Genomic DNA, 21528 nt, shown 5'->3' on the forward strand with positions numbered 1-21528 from the left:
AACACCATCATCCCTGAACTCCTTTCAACCAAGCTTCTCCAGCTCAGCGTCTCACCTGCCATCTGCCAGTGGATTTACAGATTTCTGACGGGCAGGACACAGCAGGTCAGGCTGGGGGAGGCCACCTCATCCACACGCAGCATCAGCACTGGGGCGCCCCAAGGTTGTGTCCTCTCTCCGCTGCTCTTCTCTCTCTACACGAACGACTGCACCTCAGCGAACCCGACTGTCAAGCTCCTGAAGTTTGCAGATGACACCACTGTCATCGGCCTCATCAAGGATGGCGACGAGTCTGCATATCGACAGGAAGCGGAGCGGCTGGAGCTGTGGTGCGGGCGACACAACCTGGAGCTGAACACGCTCAAGACAGTAGAGATGATCGTGGACTTCAGGAGGCATCCTTCGCCACAGCTGCCCCTCACGTTGTCCAGCTGCCTTGTGTCAACCGTCGAGACCTTCAAGTTCCTGGGAATTACAATCTCTCAGGACCTGAAGTGGGCGAACAACATCAACTCCGTCCTCAAAAAGGCCCAGCAGAGGATGTACTTCCTGCGGCTTCTGAGAAAGCACGGCCTGCCACCGGAGCTGCTGAGACAGTTCTACACAGCGGTCATCGAATCGGTCCTGTGTTCTTCCATCACAGTCTGGTTTGGTGCTGCTACAAAAAGGACAAACTCCGACTGCAACGGACAATCAAAACTGCTGAAAGGATTGTCGGTACCCCCCTACCCACCATTGAGGACTTGCACGCTGCCAGAACTAAGACAAGGGCGTGCAAAATCCTCTTGGACCGTCTGCACCCCGGTCACCAGCTCTTCCAGCTCCTTCCCTCAGGTAGGCGCTACCGATCAACGCAAACTAGAACTAGTAGACATTCCAACAGCTTCTTCCCTCTTGCGATCAACTTCCTAAACACCTAACCTATAATTCCATTACAATAAGCTGGCAATTTTTTGACTTGAGTTTGTTGTCACATTTCTGTGGGACCAATTATGTATTACTCGTGCACTCACTGTAGTTGTCTCGCCATGCTGCACTATTTGCATATACTGGCCACTCATGCCAGAGTAGCATCTGCTCCATTTGCACACTGATTGAGGAGTATTTGTAACATTTGCACAACCAACATTGTCCCAGATGATCGCACTACTCGTCACTTTAAACCGCATACACTCCTTGAAGTCTCGGCGCCCTTTGCACAATGGTCATTGTCATGGTGGACTATTGCAATATTAGTCATTCAAACTGCTCTAAGTGCTAGAGGACTCTGCATCTTTTTGCACAATTGTTTTTTGTCAATGTCTTTATGTCCCCAAAGTGTTCTGTAAATTGACTGTTTGTTGTACTAGAGCGGCTCCAACTACCGGAGACAAATTCCTTGTGTGTTTTGGACATACTTGGCAAATAAAGATGATTCTGATTCTGATTAAATGTATCATCTGGTCATCTAGGGCTGTTCTAGCAGAGACTGTTCTACGATCAACATTGTTGTTGCTTTGTTCCTTGTTCCGGAAAGGAAAGTAAAAACGGCTACCGGAAATGGCCATAAAATGCAGAGGAAACTCCACCCTGTGGTGTACTTGCCAATACCAGCCGTAGCGACACCCCGACTTCAAGGAAAACTGCAGCACACTTTCAAAACAGCGCATGTGGGTTGCAGTTGAGTATGAAGGCAAACTGCGCGCGGGATAGCCGCAGTGACGTCAGCGTTGTCGCCGCCCGTGGGAGTATAAAGAAGCCTTTAGTGTCATGTAGCATATTAATAACACTTGTGGTAGTTGTGTGAATACCAGCTGATGCGTATACTGCGTAAAATGCGCAGTGACATCATCAATTCAAATAGAATCGTTAAAGGAATCGCTAGAAAATTCAGCTAATGATTCCAAGGTATTGTCAACTTTGGAACCAGTTCCCACCGATTCTCATCACTAACAGACACTCATACGCACGAACTTGTGATGTTGTGTTACGCTAGTCAGTGACAGACCTTGCCAGTGGCTGCTCTGAGGAGCTGCTGTTTCTTCTCCAGGTCCTCACGTTTGGCCGCCAAGGCCTGTTGCTCTGCATTCTCCTCACGCCACAGGTAGCTGCACGCGCACACGCACGCACGCAAATACACACACACACACACACACACACACACGTTTACACTCATGTCACCAGAGACACCCAATCACACCTAAAGTAGGTACAATGAAAAGAGTCAGCCAGGAGTAAGCATACATCCACTAAGGACGTGCATAACATGCATTCTTCTTCTTTTGCCATCTCTATCCCTCTGTCTGGCCAACCTGTATAGATCTCTCTCTCCTTCTTTCGTGTCCAACCTGTCATACATTTCATCATATGCCTCTTGTTTGGCCTTTGCCACCTCTACCTTTGCCCCATGTCACATCTCAATGTATTCCTTTCGCCTCTCCTCGGTCCTCTCAGTGTCCCACTTCTTCTTAGCTAAGCTTTTTCCTTGTATAATTTCCTGTGCTGTGAGGTTCCACCACCAAGTCTCCTTCTCTCTTTGTGTACATAAAAGGGCTACAAACCTTATATGTACACACAAACTTGCATATTTGTCTGATCCAGCCATTACGTGTTGTCTGTCTCAGACGTGTTGGCTGTCCCAAACCGCAGACATATTTATTTATTTTATTTTTTAAATAACTTTGTTGGTGGTCAGATATTTACACTACGGCGTCAAAAGACATGCGACAAGTCTAAAAATAAACTGGCTTTTGGATTCAACTATACTGTACACGATGGCGACTCGGAGTAAATGTCTTTTGCGGATCGGCGAATTATGACAAAGCCGATCAGCATAAAATGCTAAATATCGGCTGATACTGATCAGGCCGATCAGATTGGTGTAAAGTCTCCTTATAATCAAGTTTTCTTGTCCAATAATGAAACATGTACTTTGAAATGTCTCTCTTAAAATAACAACATTCAACCATAAGAAAGATCAATGCCCTTGTAAAACAAATGCTTTATGATTTGGACATTTAAAATGCATGCATCATTTTCATTTTTATTTCGCTTCCAGCCATCCTGTTTTCATATTGGAGTGTTTTTAATTAAAGCAGTCATTATGATGGCTTTGACACATTCCAATCAAATGCATTACAGCGAAACCGACATTTCCTGGTTGAATAAAACTTTGAAAACACACATGCATTTACCTCATAAGAAAAAGGTCACTTTTGTCATTTTATGTTTTTAAATTGACTTTTCCATAATGTTTTGCCTTGAGTAACAAATGTGCTTTAACTTTAAACTGATATGCGTCCAAAATGAATCTTACTTTCTTTCACTCTGCAGCTCATCCTTCCTGTTTTTCACTTCATAGTACTTTTTGTCCAACTCCTCAACACGGGTCTTTACCTCATTTAGATCTTGGTCCAGTTTCTAGAGACAAAAATGAAAAGTGTAAAAAAAAAAAAATAGTCTGTGGTTATTAATTAATTTTTTTATGTGGACCATTTTTACATTCGTCCCCAACCCGCAGGTAATATTTGCTACATAGCAACAAAGCTACTGTTTCCATTCTTATCCACGCATGCATGTATTAAAATTAATTCTTACATTATACTGCTCCAGGTTCTTCTCTTTGTTGGTCTCTGTGTCCTCCAAATCTTTATTGATGGCGGCGATTTGCCTCTTTTTATCATTGATGGCTTGGTCCAGAGATTTCAGCTCCTTCTTGATCCATTTGTCCCTCTCCTCTTTGGAGGTGAACTGACTTCCGCGACCCTGCTTGGCGTACAAGTCCGTCCTCTCCTGTGTGGCCTGGGCAAGTCTAAATTGAGATGAACATTTTTCCATCATCAGGTATCTATTCCGATACATGTCGATAAGTATTCAGAGATCATTTCTACCATTTTCGTTATGTGTATATATTTTTGTTGAAGGATATCTATAGCAACATATGTACCCACCAAATGTCATTTTGCTGCCACTGTAAAAATACATTCAGAATTAGATGACTGACTCATGAAATTAGGTCTGTTCTCCAGTTCCTCAGGAAACTTAGTGGTGCGTGAGTCATCCCTACCTGGAGATACCTCGCTCCTCCTTTTCTTTCACCATATTGAATTTGGGCTCTGTCTCCTGCAGCTCCTTTTGCTTCTCCTCAATTTTCTCCAGCAACTTTTGACGCTCTTTCAGCAGACGTTTCTACAAGAATAGAGCAGGTTTTTATTAACCATGATTGCTTCTTCACGTTTAAAGAGTTATTAAAAAAATTCTCTGCTGTGCTAGGCTGATTTCCTAGGTCACAGCATACTAGGCTTAACCAACAGTATATGTGTGTGTGTGTGTGTGTGTGTGTGTGTGTGTGTGTGTGTGTGTATATATATATATATATATATATATATATATATATATATATATATATCACACACACACACACACACACACACACACACATATATACACACACACACCAAACATGGTAAGCACACCCAACAAAGAGCAGCCTGATTGGGTGTTGTGAACACAGTGATACACTATGCTTAAAGATACCAATCTGTTCGTATTAGGGATATGGCACTTAAAAAGCAAGCAACTCACAAGCAATTTTTTGACTTGAGTTCGTTGTCACATTTCTGTGGGGCCAATTATTTATTACTTGTGCACTCACTGTAGTTGTCTCGCCATGCTGCACTATTTGCATATACTGGCCACTCATGCCAGAGTAGCATCTGCTCCATTTGCACACTGATTGAGGAGTATCTGTAACATTTGCACAACCGACATTGTCCCAGATGATCGCACTACTTGTCACTTTAAACCGCATACACTCCTTGAAGTCTCAGCGCCCTTTGCACAATGGTCATTGCACCGGACTATTGCAATATTAGTCGTTCGAACTGCTCTAAGTGCTAGAGGACTCTGCATCTTTTTGCACAATTGTTTTTTGTCAATGTCTTTATGTCCCCAAAGTGTTCTGTAAATTGACTGTTTGTTGTACTAGAGCGGCTCCAACTACCGGAGACAAATTCCTTGTGTGTTTTGGACATACTTGGCAAATAAAGATGATTCTGATTCTGATTCTGAAAGACTGCAACAATGTGCTGTCACTGCAAATATAGCTGCACCAGGCCAACAGGCTTCTTTGTAGATTTTGTCTGATATAGTGCGCGGACATCCGATACGCCCTCTCTTGACACTTTCAAACAAAAACTCAAAAAACACCTGCTTCACTCAGTGTTTGATGTCTAGTGTCCTTTGTTCTGTGTTCTTGTCCGTCAACCTTGTGTAAAACGACCTTGGGTTCCATGAAAGTCGCTACATAAATCTAAGCTATTATTAATAATAACATTAATAATTAGATTTATGGTATACCAGGGCTGTCACTATCGAATATTTTTTTAATCGATTATTCTCCACAGATTATTCATTCCATCGATCAATTGAATAATGGGCTAAAAAAATCGCATTAAAGTTATTGCAAAATATTTTTCCGATTACTCTTTATCAACCAATTATTGTTGTTTATTTGGTATTCTTGAATTACTAAACAATTCAAAATAAACAACAATTAAGCGATATCCCACGAGAAGGAGTGATGTTTTTAAAACAGAGAGCGACTTCTTGGGTACTGATTAATGAGAAGGGCTACTAGTTTGATATTCACATCTGAGGCTGCCTCAGGTACAACTACATGTCAATTGCAGGCTATTCATACTACAGCGGCAGATAACGGTTATTTTTGTAATAGATAAACTGACTATTAGTTTTTCCATGAATTGATAATTGTTCAGTTACTAGCTTGGTCCGTAATATTTCAGAATATAGGAGAAAATGTTGATCACTGTTTTCCAAAGCAAAAGCAGATGTTTACAAAAGTCTTATTTTGATTAAACACAAACGATAATCAGTCTGCTTTCATGCAGGACTACAGGAATCTGAGAATATTTATTGTTGAGAAGCTGATATAAGAGGATTTGGACAACTTTAAGTTAAGCAATGGTTCTAAATGATTGCGCAATTATCAAAATAGTTGATTAATTTGATGATTGATTAATCGATTAAGAGTGACACCTCTATTACATACAGAATATTAAAATCACATGCGCTCTTTCAAAGTTTAGCATGTTAGACAGACTGTGCCCGTCTCACTGGTGACGACAAATCCGATAAGGAAGGTATTTTCATATTTAAAGTGTGCTATATTTTCCAAATTGAAGTTCTATGACATTCACAAGTCTCAGGTCCGTGCTGCATGATTACAGCTAGCCTCAGACTTCAATGACTCACGCCAGGTTACCCGCAGTGGGAGTGTCTAAAGTCTGGACAGGAGAATGTACGTGGGTGTAAAGTGCATACGCCAGGCATGTAGACTTGCACATGAACAGGAGAATATGGCCCCTTCATGAGCGTATTGAAAGAATAGGTTGCTATGCATGCAAAAAGTTGCAGACAATAAAATACCCTTATTATAAAAAGACAGTCCTCAGTAAACCACAGTCACAAACACACTTGTCCAGTTGGCCAACACGACAGCCACACTGCCAGCAGCCAGAAGGCATTACTTTTCATTTTGCTCCAGTAACATTTGGCTGATACTGAGCCATCACCAACCAGCATTCTGCCTGGGACACATCATGGCCATCACAAAGACTGAGCCAATAAAGCTGTTATTTATAATGATCTTCATACACACACGTGCCCAAAAATATGTGGCCATACGGACAGTGAGTCATACCAGCTCTGCACACACAAACCAATGCCAGTAAAGATGTGCAGTGGGATTTATGCATGCTGCTGCTTCCTTCTCTTGAATCACAGGGTTAGTTATAAAGTAATAAAACACAATAGTTCATTATTTACAGTGGGTACGGAAAGTTTTCAGACCCCCTTAAATTTTCCACTCTTTTTTATAATGCAGCCATTTGTTAATTTTTTCCCCCTCTATGTACAACCCCAATTCCAATGAAGTTGGGACGTTGTGTTAAACATAAATAAAAACAGAATACAATGATTTGCAAATCATGTTCGACCTATATTTAATTGAATACACTACAAAGACAAGGTAATTAATGTTCAAAGTGATAAACGTCATTGTTTTTAGCAAATAATTGTAATATAATAATAATAATAATTAACTTAGAATTTTATGGCTGCAACACGTTCCAAAAAAGCTGGGACAGGGTCATGTTTACCACTGTGTTACATCACCTTTTCTTTTAACAACATTCAATAAACGTTTGGGAACTGAGGACACTAATTTGTGAAGCTTTGTCGGTGGCATTCTTTCCCATTCTTGTTTGATGTACAGCTTCAGCTGTTCAACAGTCCGGGGTCTCCGTCGTCGTATTTTACGCTTCATGATGTACCACACATTTTCAATGGGAGACAGGTGTGGACTGCAGGCAGGCCAGTCTAGTACCCGCACTCTTTTACTACGAAGCCACGCTGTTGTAACACCTACAGAATTTGGTTTGGCATTGTCTTGCTGAAATAAGCAGGGACATCCATGAAAAAGACGTTCCTTGGATGGCAGCATGTTTCTCCAAAACCTGTATGTGTCTTTGAGCATTAATGGTGCCTTCACAGATGTGTAAGTTACCCATGCCATTGGCACTAACACAGCCCCATACCATCACAGTTGCTGGCTTTTGTACTTTGCGTCCATAACAGTCCAGATGGTTCTTTTCCTCTTTGGCCCGGAGGACAGGACGTCCACAATTTCCACAAACTATTTGAAATCTGGACTTGTCGGACCACAGAACACTTTTCCACTTTTCATCAGTCCATCTTAGATGAGCTCGGGCCCAGAGAAGCCCGCGGCGTTTCTGGGTGTTGTTGATAAATGTCTTTTGCTTTGCATAGTAGAGTTTCAAGTTGCACTTATGGATGTAGCGCCAAACTGTATTTATTGACATTGGTTTTCTGAAGTGTTCCTGAGGCCATGTGGTGATATCTTTTACACATTGATTTCGGTTTTTGATGCAGTGCCGCCTGAGGGATCGAAGGTCACGGGCAGTCAATGTTGGTTTTCGGCCTTGCCACTTACATGCAGTGATTTCTCCAGATTCTCTGAACCTTTTAATATTATGGACCGTAGATGATGAAATCCCTAAATTTCTCGCAATTGTATGTTGAGGAACATTGTCCTTAAACTGTTGGACTATTTTCTCCCGCACTTGTTCACAAAGAGGTGAACCTCGCCCCATCTTTGCTTGTGAATGACTGAGCAATTCACGGAAGCTCCATTTATACCCAATCATGGCACCCACCTCTTCCCAATTAGCCTGTTCACCTGTGGGATGTTACAAACAGGTGTTTGATGAGCATTCCTCAACTTTCTCAGTCGTTTTTGCCACCTGTCCCAGCTTTTTTGGAACGTGTTGCACCCATAAAATTCTAAGTTAATGATTATTTGCTAAAAACAATACAGTTTATCAGTTTTGAACATGAAATATTTTGTATTTGTAGTGTATTCAATTAAATATAGGTTGAACATGATTTGCAAATCATTGTATTCTGTTTTTATTTATGATTAACACAACCTCCCAACTTCATTGGAATTGTACACACAGCACCCCATATGGACAGAAAACCTAATTGTTAAAATTTTTGCTGATTAAAAAAGAAAAACTGAAACATCACATAGCCATAGGTATTCAGACCCTTTGCTCTGACACTCATATTTAACTCGGGTGCTGTCCAATTCTTCTGATCATCCTTAAGATGGTTCTACACCTTCATTGGAGTCCAGCTGTGTTTGATTATATTGATTGGACTTGATTAGGAAAGCCACACCCCTGTCTATATAAAACCTTACAGCTCACAGTGCATGTCAGAGCAAATGAGAATCATGAGGTCAAAGGAACTCTCTCAAGAGCTCAGAGACACAATTGTGGCAAGGCACAGATGTGGCCAAGGTTACAAAAACATTTCTGCTGCACTTAAGGTTCCTAAGAGCACAGTGGCGTCCATAATCCTGACATGGAAGACGACGATCAGAACCATTCGTAGAGCTGGCCGTCTGGCCAAACTGAGCAATTGGGGGAGAAGAGCCTTGGTGAGAGAGGTAAAGAAGAACCCAAAGATCACTGTGGCTGAGCTCCAGAGATTCAGTCGGGACATGGGCGAAAGTTCAAGAAAGTCAACCATCACTGCAGTCCTCCACCCGTCAGGGCTTTATGGCAGAGTAGTTCGACGGAAGCCTCTCATCAGTGCAAGAAACATGAAAGCCTGCATGGAGTTCGCTAAAAAGAAAACACCTGAACGATTCCAAGATGGTGAAAAATAAGATTCTCTGGTCTGATGAGACTAAGACCTCTGTGAGTTACTTCAAAATAAAAATTGTGCACGTGGTAGCAATGATTGTAGGGGGGATACATGCAGTGATGCAAAGGAAGGAAAAGTGTTGCTTGTAAGCAGTGACGCAGATGGGAGGCTTCCATACCCTCTGTTCACTGTTGCCTGCCAGCTCATCCTGCAGGTCCTTGGCCTTCAGCTCTAGTTTGGTCCTCTGTTTAATCTGTTCCTGGCGCTCAGCCGACAATTGCTCTCTCTCCTCCTTCATGGCAGAGATCTTGGATTTCAATTCCCGCACAACTCGCTCCGTCTCCTACATGAGGGCAGGAAAGAAAAAGGTGATTCGATTCATTCAGGAGTGCATCTTCTGGACTTTATATATAGCTGGCATGCAAAATGTCAGAACATTTTAGCTTCTTCCATCTTCTCTGTGCGTTTATTATTAGATTTACCAGTACCTGTTTTTGTGTAATGTCAACAACTACTTAGAACATTGTGCGAGCACAATAAAGCCTTTGTTATCAGTGCATCACCAGCCGATTGCAGGAGTGTGAGTATTAGCTGCTTCAGCCACATTGCCAAAAGTCTAACGTGGTATTAAAAGTTACCGATATCAAAATAACCAATCTACTGTACTTTTCTGTTTTAGTACCAACCACAGTAGTAGTACAGATGGCACCATAACACCAAATGCAGCTTTTCTCAAAAACAGGCCGTCTACTTTTTATTTCCTGTTTCAATTTTGTTCTAATATTTTCCTAGGTTTTAGGTAGTTTGTATGTTGTTTTTACCTCAACTTTGTCTCTGGCATCTTGCTGAGCATCACGTAACTGTCGGGATTTGTCACCACACGTTTCTCTCTTGGAGGACAGCTGAAAAAAATACACACAAAATAAATGAAGCGAAATGTGTGATGTAAATGCCACTTTCTTATATTACAATTTCGACTAATTACGACTACCCCTAGAATTACTTACACAATGAGTTGCACAACAATGAAAAGTGCTTTGACATAACATCTTTAAAAGAACACATTCAGTAAACTTTTGACGCATTACCTCGTCCAATTTGGCGCGGGTTTCATTGAGCTCCTGGTTGTAGATGGTGTACTCAAGTGCTCTTCTCATTTTGTCCCATTTCTGGTACTGAGCCAGCTCCTCTTTCTCATCCTCCAGAGTATGCAGACGCTCCTCGATGTACTTCAACAGCTCATTGATCTTCTCCCTCTTTCCCTCTGATGAACAAATGCGTCATTATTATCATACTACTTTTTTTATAATTACACATTAACGGAATTGTATTGTTCAATATCCAATATACAGCCTAATAGAACAAGTCAAACAGAAGTGAACTTATTGAAATATTAGCATGCTGTAATTCACCGGTTATGTTCTGCAGCTGGTGGTGACAGGCTAGTTTTGCCAAATCGGCAAAGATAGATCTGAGAACAAATGAGGGCGCTGCGCTGGCATGACATCATTAAACTGTACAGGTACATATCAATAAATTAGAATATTGTAGAAAACTTCATTCATTTCAGTACTCATACATTATATACATACAGTAAACACTTCCTGCCTAACTTCTACATTGAAAATAATTTCCATTGTTTCTTGTTTGTTATGTACAACCCCAATTCCAATGAAGTTGGCACGTTGTGTTAAACATAAATAAAAACAGAATACAATGATTTGCGAATCACGTTCAACCTATATATAATTGAACACACTACAAAGACAGTATATTTAATGTTCAAACCGATAAACTTGATTGTTTGTAGCAAATAATCATTAACTTCGAATTTTATGACTGCAACACGTTCCAAAAAATCTGGGACAGGGGGCAAAAAAGACTGAGAAAGTTGAGGAATGCTCATCAAACACCTGTTTGGAACATGCCACAGGTGAACAGGCAAATTGGGAACAGGTGGGTGCCATGATTGGGTATAAAAGGAGCTTCCCTGATTTGCTCAGTCATTCACAAGCAAAGATGGGGCGAGGTTCCCCTCTTTGGGAACAAGTGCGTGAGAAAATAGTCAAACAGTTTAAGGACAATGTTCCTCAATGTACAATTGCAAGGAATTTAGGAATTTCATCATATACGGTCCATATCATCAAATGGTCCAGAGAATCTGGAGAAATCACTGCAAGTAAGCGGCAAGGCCGAAAACCAACATTGAATGCCCGTGACCTTCGATCCCTCAGGCGGCACTGCATCAAAAACCGACATCAATGTGTAAAGGATATCACCACATGGGCTCAGTAACACATAACAGAAAACCAATGTCAGTAAATACAGTTTGGCGCTACATCCGTAAGTGCAACTTGAAACTCTACTATGCAAAGCAAAAGCCATTTATCAACAACACCCAGAAACGCCGCCGGCTTCTCTGGGCCCGAGCTCATCCAAGATGGACTGATGTAAAGTGTAAAATGATCAATGAAAAATCATGAAATAATTCTCTCTGAGTGTCTGCAGAGCATCTCAATAAGTTTAGATTTTTGTATTGAACTACCTAACTAAATTAAGGTTTTCACACTATTATAATGTTTTTTAGATGTACCTGTAGTAAGTGTAGATAAAAGTAGGGTTGACTTTACATCATATTTACATGTTTAGAGCTGTGGAAAAGAAGGATTTTGATCTCAATGTGAGGGAATTACGCTTCGTTACTCATGACGGTGCATAATATCCTGTTTGATGCCTTGTGCTGCTTTTCAATTCGAGCTCACTGGTGGGCAACAAACACAGATTTTCGTTGCAAGTCTAACGTTTTGTTTTGACCATTGCACATACCAATATAAGCAGTTATTTGCGTGTATTTAATAAGTCAAGGCAACATGAAAGTATTCCAGTAAAATATTGATGAACGTTTAACAGTTGTTGGTTTTTTTTCTCCCCAGTGCTTGTACTTATTACTGTCACTGGTTAGCTGGAGCTGATCCCTGCTGACTTTGGGCAAGAGGTGGGCTAAACACTGGTGGCCAGTCAACTGCAGGGCACTTTTAGATAATCAACCATTCATACTCATAATCACACCTATGGATAATTTAGCATCTTCAATTAATTTATAATGCACATTTTTAGAATGTGAGAGGAGGCCAGAGTGGCCGGCTGCCCATAGAGAACCCACACAAGCACATCGAGAACATCTAAACTCCCCACAGGAAGAAACCGGAGATGCGTTTCCAAACTGTGAGGCAGACATGCTAACCACTAGCGCTACATGCTGCCTATATTGGGAAAAAATAATCATAAAATAAAAGAATGGCTTAGAACCAACCTGTTTCCTTCATGAGCGAAATACTCTCCTCTTTGCGTTCATCATACACTCTTGTTCCTGCCACCTCTCTCAGCAGCTTCAGACGCTGAGAATCAGGTGCTGTGGCCATTTGGTTGATCTGCATAAAACGTAAAAATATTTAAGATTTCCCTACCAATAAATTATATATATATCGCACTATTGTGACTTATTAATGTGACTTCAACATGATAGTGGAAATCATTTATGATGCGTTGAATAAAGTTGAGTTCAGAGCATCCAGGGACGAAATGTATCACATCGCAAAATGTGACATAAAATTAGGTCTTTGGGGATGGATTCCTCAATTCCCATCGCTACAATATGTAATGCATATTTTTAAAGTTGTCAGTATGTAAAACCTTTTTCTTAGCAGTCAGCAGCTTTCAAAACAAAGATTAAACTTTTTAGTTATCGTAACTCTAAGAAAAGACCATGGATTGCGTGGCAGGCAGAGATGAACAGAAAAGCTATCTCTGATTGGTGCAGAGCTGTCAAATGTCAGGTAACGTCCATATTTTGTTATGGAAATCATTGAACGCCGACTCGTTCCGGCCGTAACACTGATTACAAATTTCCTAAATTAATTCAATGAAATAAACACTGTATTGTAAAAACAAACCAACGTCGCGTCCACATTGAACAGTCCCCCAACCTCGCTGCTTTCCGGGTACTACCACCGGTGAATACTTGGTACACACTATTTTATTAGGTCCCCCGGCTACTGAGCCTCGGAGGTGAACGCTCTCTTTGCGTCCGGTGTCAACGCATTATAAGTCACTAATCATCGCGTCCACGGCACCGTGATGTTATCACCAACGAAGGCCGATGGGGAAGAACATTACTAGCGCAGTCATAGAGCTATACTGTAATTTTTCGTGTATAATGTGCATTTCCCGCCCAAAGAAAATCAAGTCAATAGTGCGCATTATACATAGGTATAAGGAAAAATAAAATAAAAAAATAATAATAATCTTTCACATTGTATAAATGGATACTGCCACCTAGGGGTTGTGCAAAAGGTGTACACTTTCATTTGGCGTTATTACATGAAGCATGGACTGCCCAGACAGGAGGCCCATATTGATATAAAATACATTAAATCCTAAATATTTTGGATTTTGTGCTGATATTTTCAGAGGCTGAAGTGGGCATAGATAGAAATGTCCAAATATATACTTTTAAATTTTTTTACATTAGGCATGGACCGTCCCGACAAAGGATGGGAAAAAAAACTATTACGTTAGTGCATGCATACAGAGCAGAATCATTCTTGGAAAAAGCTAATAAAATACAAACACTACTTAATGTTTTGAGCGGATGGATAGCAGCAAATCGACGGTGCGCACTTTGGAGATTCGCTTTATCCTCGAGAGCGTATTATACACGAGAAATTACGGTAGAAGATATCTATGAGCGCGTTAGCCAATTGTGCTTTTCCTCAACGTCCATCTTCCTAGCTTCCCTTACACACATCCTGTTACCTTCAGGGCTCCCCGAACAATCGGAAACCACAGACTCATGAACGATATACAGGGTTGCTACAAAAGGATTTTTGCTTTCCCACAAGGCATAAATTCTCTCTATACGTAACATTACTTGTTCAAAAGGTCAAAATATTCCTCTATATATGGAGTAAGGAGTTTAAAATGTAGCGTAGAAAAAGCATAAAATTAGACAGTAATTTAGTACTTCCATCCATTTTCTGAGCCACTTATCCTCACACTGGTTGCCAGCCAATCGCGGGGCACATATAAACAAACAACCATTCGTACTCACATTCACACCTATGGGCAATCTAGAGTCTTCAAGCAACCTACCATGCATGTTTTTGGAATGTGGGAGAAAACCAGAGGGCCCGGAGAAAACCCACGCAGGCACGGGGAAACCATGTAAACTCCACACAGGCGGGGTGGAGGATTGAACCCCGGTCCTCAGAACTGTGAGGCAGACGCTCTAACCAGTCGACCACCGTGCCGCTAATTTAGTACTTAGTGGAACTTATTCAAATTATTACCCAAAACAGCGTTTTGATAAACTCCCATAAATACATTAAAAAATAAATAATTTTGTATAGCAATAAATGCTTTGCAAAAAATCGGATTATTTCGAAACCTTTTAATTTCTTTCTTACCTTGCCCTGCTTGACAATGTAGTAAGGGTTACAGCGGGAGAAGCCAGCACTTTCCAGAAGGTTCATGACATCATTCTTACTGCACCAATCACAAACACCACCAAACATGTGATCACATGAATCTCAGTGGGGCAAATATTTCCTGTGATTACAAGGACAGAAACACTTACGTCACCATTTTCTTGTCCAAGAAATACTGGTCCTTCTTTGCACCGATCACACGACGAAGGGAGACTTCCTCTTTGTCAATCTGGAGGGACACACAATCATACTTATGCTGAAGCAGACTACAAGACAAATTTGTCAGACTACTGCAATAAAATTTTGCCGTATCTTGTACGGGTGGGTAAAAATATCGATTCAGCAATCCATTGCAATTCTTCTTAGCGCAATTCGATTCACCTCCTGGCTTCTGTGAGGCGCTGTGTGTGTGGTTTGCGTTGTATGGAGAGAAGCCAATAACAATGGCTACTCAAGCAAACAATCGGCTGCAGCAGCAGCAGTGTAAAGCAAGCAACTTCTACTTTAAAATGTGACGTTTGGGGTCATTTTGGATTCCCCTGTAAATTTAGAACACAGAAATGGGTAAAAGACACTCCTACCACAATACACAATTCCAACACGAAAACACACCAGAAGTCGCTATCCCGTAACCGTACACGGAGTTAAGACAGCCGTTTTGGAATCATTGAAGTCGGCAGAAAGAGCAACTGATCCCTACCTAACCATCACTTCTCATGTAATTTCTAACGAGTGCAAATTTGTGTCAAATGTTCTGCAGACTAGAGACCCCTCCACAGAAGCCACACGGGGAGGAGCAATATAGTGAACTTGTTGATAGACGCAATAAATGAATGGGGTTTGACGAAAAAAATACCGGTACTGGCTTCTCTCACAAACATGCTAATGAATTAGGTAACACTTAAATACCCTGCAAATAATAATAGTAACTCTAATAAGGAAAGAAATATTGTTTAAGTATACATGCATTTAACTTTTTCAATAAAGCGCTATCATCATGTTTTAACTTTTGTACTCCATATGAACACAATTTTTACTTTTTTTTTTTTTTTAAATTGCATTTTTTAAGAGGAAAGATGTTTACATGCAATTTACCTTTTCAGTGTTTATACACAACTGCCATATTTTTTACTTTTGTACTCCAGATTTACAAATAACTTATTTTCAGATGTTTTATTGATAAAAAAGAAAAAGAAAAAGTGATTTGACATCAGGGTGGGCAGTATAAACGGTAGAAGGTATACATTTGGACGAAGGTACACATTTGGACTTAACCGGCCAATCGCGATAAAGCTTGTCTCAGCATAAAAATGAGTCATGCACGTCTGGTCACGGAGCTCCCAGGCAGCAGCGGTTTTTTAAAATTAATTAATTAATTTATTTTTGAAACCACCTCCGTACTGGTTAAAATCCATCCATCTTAAAAGGTTGAAAAAATAATAATCTTTGGACAATTTATCCGATGTGTTATCGATGTGGACATTAAAATCACCAGTTATTAAAACCCTATAATAGGTGGTGTGGATGACTGATAGTAATTCTGAAAACACACTGATAAAAAAGGTGGAATGTTGGGGTGGTCTAAATTGTGAGACAGAGGATCAGCAGGCTACTAAAGAAAAAAGAATGGTATTCAAATGAAGAGTAGCAACCTTCTAAATTACTGAGATTGATCGAGGTTTTTCATCCCCTTTCCCTAAGGTTTACACATAAAAAGAGACGTGGTGCCTCTTTTGGAGACAATTTTTTTTTATTGTAACGTTAAAACATACGTCGAACGACACCGGCCGGAAGCGAACGCTGCTTGCATATCTTTTGCGTATCTTTTCCAAAATTAATTACACTTTTATCCAAAACCAATATATGCTACAGCCACTATATAAACACCAAGCACCCTTATACCATGCAATAGCCTTTCCGAAGAATTCAACCAGTTCTACCAGTATACAGTAGTGTGCAATGGGCCATGAAACTATGTCCACAACTTGAAAAAAAAAATACATCTTCTGGTAAGTATAACCTGTTTCATGTTATTTGAATATAATACGAATAATACGGTGCGCCTTATGTGTGGCTTAAGTACAGATATAGACCCCGTAAATTGAGACTGCGCCTTATGGTACGGAAAATACGGTACTGCATAGAGATAGATGGGGGGGGGGGGAGAGAGAGAGAGAATGTCTTGTAAATTTGACACGTCACAGAGAAGAGTCTTGTTAATAAGCCAGACAATGAACAGTTTTCCCACAAGACCGGAATCTATTTGTGGTAGTGGGTATCCGGTGGCTGGCCGGGGGTTTTGGGGTAGGGAGGGATTGAAGTTAAACGAACACTTACCGAATATTTTATAATAAATAAAAGTATTTCAATAAAAAAAACTATTTCTTATCTGGATAGATACAGTGGGTACGGAAAGTATGCAGACCCCTTAAATTTTTCACTTTTTTTATACTGCAGCCATTTGCTAAAATAATTTAAATTCATGTTTTACCTCATTAATGTACACAAAACACCCAATACTGACAGACAAAACAGAATTGTTGACGTTTTTGCAGATTTATTTAAAAAAAAACTGAAATATCACACAGCCATAAGTATTCAGACCCTTTGTCCAGTATTTAGTAGAAGCTTTTGCGCTAATACAGCCATGAGTCTTTTGGGGAATGATGCAACAAGTTTTTCACACCTGGATTTGGGGTTCTGTTGGCTTCATCAAGCCGTGATCTCCAACTCTCACTGGAGCAGTTTGCAGCCGAGTGTGAAGCGGCTAGGATGAGAATCAGCACCTCCAAATCTGAGACCATGGTCCTCAGTCGGAAAAGGGTGGCGTGCCCTCTCCGGGTCGGGGATGAGATCCTGTCCCAAGTGGTGGAGTTCAAGTATCTTGGGGTCTTGTTCAGGAGTGAGGGAAGAATGGAACGAGAGATCGACAGGCGGATCGGTGCAGCGTCTGCAGTGATGGGGACTTTGTATCGGTCCATTGTGGTAAAGAAGGAGCTAAGCTGAAAGGCAAAGCTCTCAATTTACCCGTCGATCTATGTTCCTACACTCACATATGGTAACGAGCTGTGGGTCGTGACCGAAAGAACAAGATCCTTGATACAAGCGGCCGAAATGAGTTTCCTCCGCAGGGAGTCCGGACTCTCCCTTAGAGATAGGGTGAGAAGCTCGGTCATCCGGGAGGATCTCAGAGTAGAGCCGCTGCTCCTCCACATCGAGAGGAGCCAGATGAGGTGGCTGGGGCATTTGATTCGGATGCCTCCCGGACGCCTCCCTGGTGAGGTGTTCCGGGCACATCCCACCGGGAGGAGACTCCAGGGACGACCCAGGACACGCTGGAGAGACTACGTCTTTCGGCTGACCTGGGAAGGCCTCGGGATCCCCCAGAAGAGCTGAATGAAGTGGTTGGGGAGAGGGAAGTCTGGGCGTCCCTGCTATAGCTACTGCCCCCGCGACCCGACCTCGGATAAGCGGTAGAAAATGGATGGATGGATGGATGGATGGATTTGGGGATCATCTGCCATTCCTCCTTGCAGATCCTCTCCAGTTCTGTCAGGTTGGATAGTGAACATTGGCGGACAGCCATTTTCAGGTCTTTCCAGAGATGCGTAATTGGGTTTAAGTCAGGGCTCTGGCTGGGCCATTCACGAACAGTCACGGAGTTGTTCTGAAGCCACTCCGTTATTTTAGCTGTGTGCGTAAGAGTCATGGTATTGTTGGAAGGTGACCCTTCGGCCCAGTCTGAGGTCCTGAGCCCTCTGGAGAAGGTTTTCATCCAGGGTATCCTTGTACTTGGCCACATTTAATTCAATTAAACAACTTTGACACTTTTAATGACATTTCTGTTTGGTGGTTTACCGTGTGGTTCTAGTAATGTAAAAGTTTTACATAATGCACATAGACTAACGTTTCATAATTCACATCCAATAGCGGTAGAGGAGTGATTATATTATCTACCTGATGATAATCATACACAAATGAGCTCAGCTCCTACCTAAAGGTCACTACATAAACTTTCATCTCTTCATTCATGTGACATGGACACTATTCTCACCTTTTTGGCTCTGAGCACCACCACAATCTATTTAAATTTAAATCCTACATTTAAATGCTGCTAGACCCCACACCGTTCGGAAACTCAGAGCACTATGGGAACGCGCACCCTCAGAGTCAATTTAGAGCATCAGGTTGAATTTCAAAATGCATTTTATAAGCACCGCTGTATAGCCACACTAGCCGCAGCCACGGGAAGGCCCGAGGCCCTGAGCTACATAGTCACAAAACGCGAACGTTCTAAAAAAATAAACTAGCTTTCGGATTCAAACATACAGTACAAGACAGCAGCGCGCAATGTCTTCGGTGCAAACAAGATTGTGTCAGCAATAATGTCTTAATTCCCAGATTTGCAAATTTAGACGTTACGACGAAATCATCAACTGATTTTATCAGATTGGTATAAAGTCTAGTAAAAATTACCAAGCGTGTTCAACTTTGTGATGAATAAAATATCGGTGTCAGTCTTACCGGCAGCCGGTTGTCAGAATTGTCAAATATAATCTCCACAAATGCAGAAATAACACGAGGACCAGTTCCCTCCTACAAAAACAGAAGGGGAAAATGTATGTTTGCATGATAAAAAATAAGTCTTATGATGACTGATGCTACCCTTGAAGGTACTTACATGGAGCAAGGCCAGGCGCTGCTCAGGTCGGAGGTGGCTAAACTCATCACTGAGCACAAACTGAATGGCTAGGGAGGAGGAAATAAACAATGACCCTTACCTCGCTTCTAATAAAATCATGGATGTACGCTGCTATTCTAAGCCGCCCACTTACCATAGAAAAAGTTACTTTTTCCTGATCCATTTCGCCCAACTGTGAAAGAGAGGAAAAAATAAAATAAATCAATGTGTCATGAGAAATCATCAGGTGTGCTTAATTTAACTTAATTGGTCTGAACATTATTATCCATTTCCTACAAATCCCATAACTGTTCATCTATCTATGCCAGTGACGTATAGTGACAGGCAGAACAATGATATAGCAGTATATAATGTTCAAACAAATAGATACAGATTTCACACTGAGTAATACATTTATGAGTATTTGAGATTATTCAAGATTTGTCTAATGTCTAATGTTGGGAAAGACTGTTCTAGTAAACGAATGTGGGAGTCTTCATCCAAATAACAAAACATACAGCATATAGCAGGAGGAGGTGCTTCAAGTGACCCAGTACCCACCGATGACATTGTGCTTGGGACTAAACGGGTCTACCACAGTCTGGTCCCTGTAACTTCGGAACCCCTGGATGATAACCTGCACAAGAACCGTCAATGTATCTTTATAAGAGGGCACCAAACTTTCAAATGCATTGCGTTTACCGTGTAAATGTGCCGGACAATAACTATTTACTCAAGTGAGTAGACTATAATAGTTATGGCTTGACGCTTCAGCTAACTTTAGCCAAACATCTTCTAAAGGGGGCGGGCAATTCAAAGCAGCATTTTCTATGGCGCTCTCGTTAACCTTAACGTGACGGCCATTCACAACATGCTCAATGCGGCCTGTCTGAACTCCGTTATCTTAAACGAAACAAGGTTTTGCACTAAAACCGCGACTTATGATCTGCCTTCATTCAAGCAAGTAACAGTGATGCTAGCCCACTCGGCCCAGTAAGGAAGCAACAGGGACACACTGGTGTCCTTAGCTTACCTGTTTGATGTACATCTGAAGTCTATTTCGGGCGTCTCCTTGTCTGAATCAGGAGCTAACCGATCAGCTCCAGGTCAATGGAGATAGCAGGTAAGTAAAAGCCCACACTTGTTGGAATATTTTATCGGGGTTTTTTTTTTTTTTCGCATTTAAAACCGGTGAGCCATTCCGCAGTGGAGGAAAACACGGAAAATGGCGGCGGGGGCGGGACGAATTGGCTCATACCACAATGTAAAAACAAAGTGATAACAAAATAAACACCCACATGGTAACGCGGAACAATAATCCGTATTGGATCAAATCTAGCAACAATTCTAAGTTTTAAATTCTGAAGAAACAAGTTGAATGTTTTATTATTGCGTTCGTGCCAATGAATAATAATCTTAACTGTTTCGTGGTTTCGACGCGTCTCCATTTGCAACTTTGGTACAGACCATATGGGCGCCAAAGGAAGGAATGAGAGAAACAGCGACGTAGCTGCGCGAATGTTAAAGCGAAATTTTATTTTATATACAGTACAGTATATATGCAATGTTTAGTTTACTACGCCTGAATACGCTTTCTTATCGATAGGTAACTAATTACTTGTGGGATGTTTTTTGGAACAAACTCACTGAATCACGTGTTCGTGTCAAGTTCGTTGACAAAGACTGCAGATGATATTATCGATTGTAAAAATAATAATAATAATAATAATAATAAAGCACTCCTCATCTAAACCTGATTGGCCAACTCAGAGCCACTGCAGGTGTCACTGTTGCCTTTTTATGTACAAAGATGTTATCCTGTGCCTTGTGGATTTAGCCACATAATGGGAGACATGAGTATTATGCCGTTAGCTGCATATAAATCAGTAGTGGGAAGTAACAAATACTTTGTTACTGTACCTGAGTGGATTTTTTAAATGCATCCTTGAGTATGTATTATTGATTGATTATGTATTACTTGTATTGAGGGGAATGGTTAGTCATTTGGGGGTCCAAGGCAAACCAGTTTGGGGCACTCTACATCCATGTTATATATTTTTTTAATATTAATGTTGATCATCAACTAAAAAGTGTGAATTTGAGAACATTCTCCTATTTCCTGAACTAGAT

General features: G+C 41.1%; 1 protein-coding gene across 1 annotated transcript in view; it reads right to left on the minus strand.

The window, feature by feature from the left end:
* Window positions 1-20622, minus strand: part of smc3 (structural maintenance of chromosomes 3) — a 41059-nt gene extending 20437 nt beyond the window's left edge. Inside the window, exons 1-15 of the mRNA XM_061678571.1 lie at window positions 20432-20622; window positions 19960-20035; window positions 19553-19591; window positions 19399-19466; window positions 19242-19313; window positions 14867-14946; window positions 14697-14775; window positions 12545-12662; window positions 10320-10495; window positions 10053-10133; window positions 9410-9574; window positions 4046-4167; window positions 3577-3790; window positions 3296-3399; window positions 1988-2087 (exon numbers count right to left, since the gene is read on the minus strand). Coding sequence (XP_061534555.1) covers window positions 1988-2087; window positions 3296-3399; window positions 3577-3790; window positions 4046-4167; window positions 9410-9574; window positions 10053-10133; window positions 10320-10495; window positions 12545-12662; window positions 14697-14775; window positions 14867-14946; window positions 19242-19313; window positions 19399-19466; window positions 19553-19591; window positions 19960-20035; window positions 20432-20446 — 1509 coding nt within the window. The 5' untranslated portion in view covers window positions 20447-20622. The remainder of the gene's footprint in view (window positions 1-1987; window positions 2088-3295; window positions 3400-3576; window positions 3791-4045; window positions 4168-9409; window positions 9575-10052; window positions 10134-10319; window positions 10496-12544; window positions 12663-14696; window positions 14776-14866; window positions 14947-19241; window positions 19314-19398; window positions 19467-19552; window positions 19592-19959; window positions 20036-20431) is intronic.
* Window positions 20623-21528: the final 906 nt, after the last annotated feature.

The sequence above is a fragment of the Phycodurus eques genome, chromosome 6 (genome assembly GCF_024500275.1).
Source record: "Phycodurus eques isolate BA_2022a chromosome 6, UOR_Pequ_1.1, whole genome shotgun sequence".
In the NCBI taxonomy this organism is placed as follows: domain Eukaryota; kingdom Metazoa; phylum Chordata; class Actinopteri; order Syngnathiformes; family Syngnathidae; genus Phycodurus; species Phycodurus eques.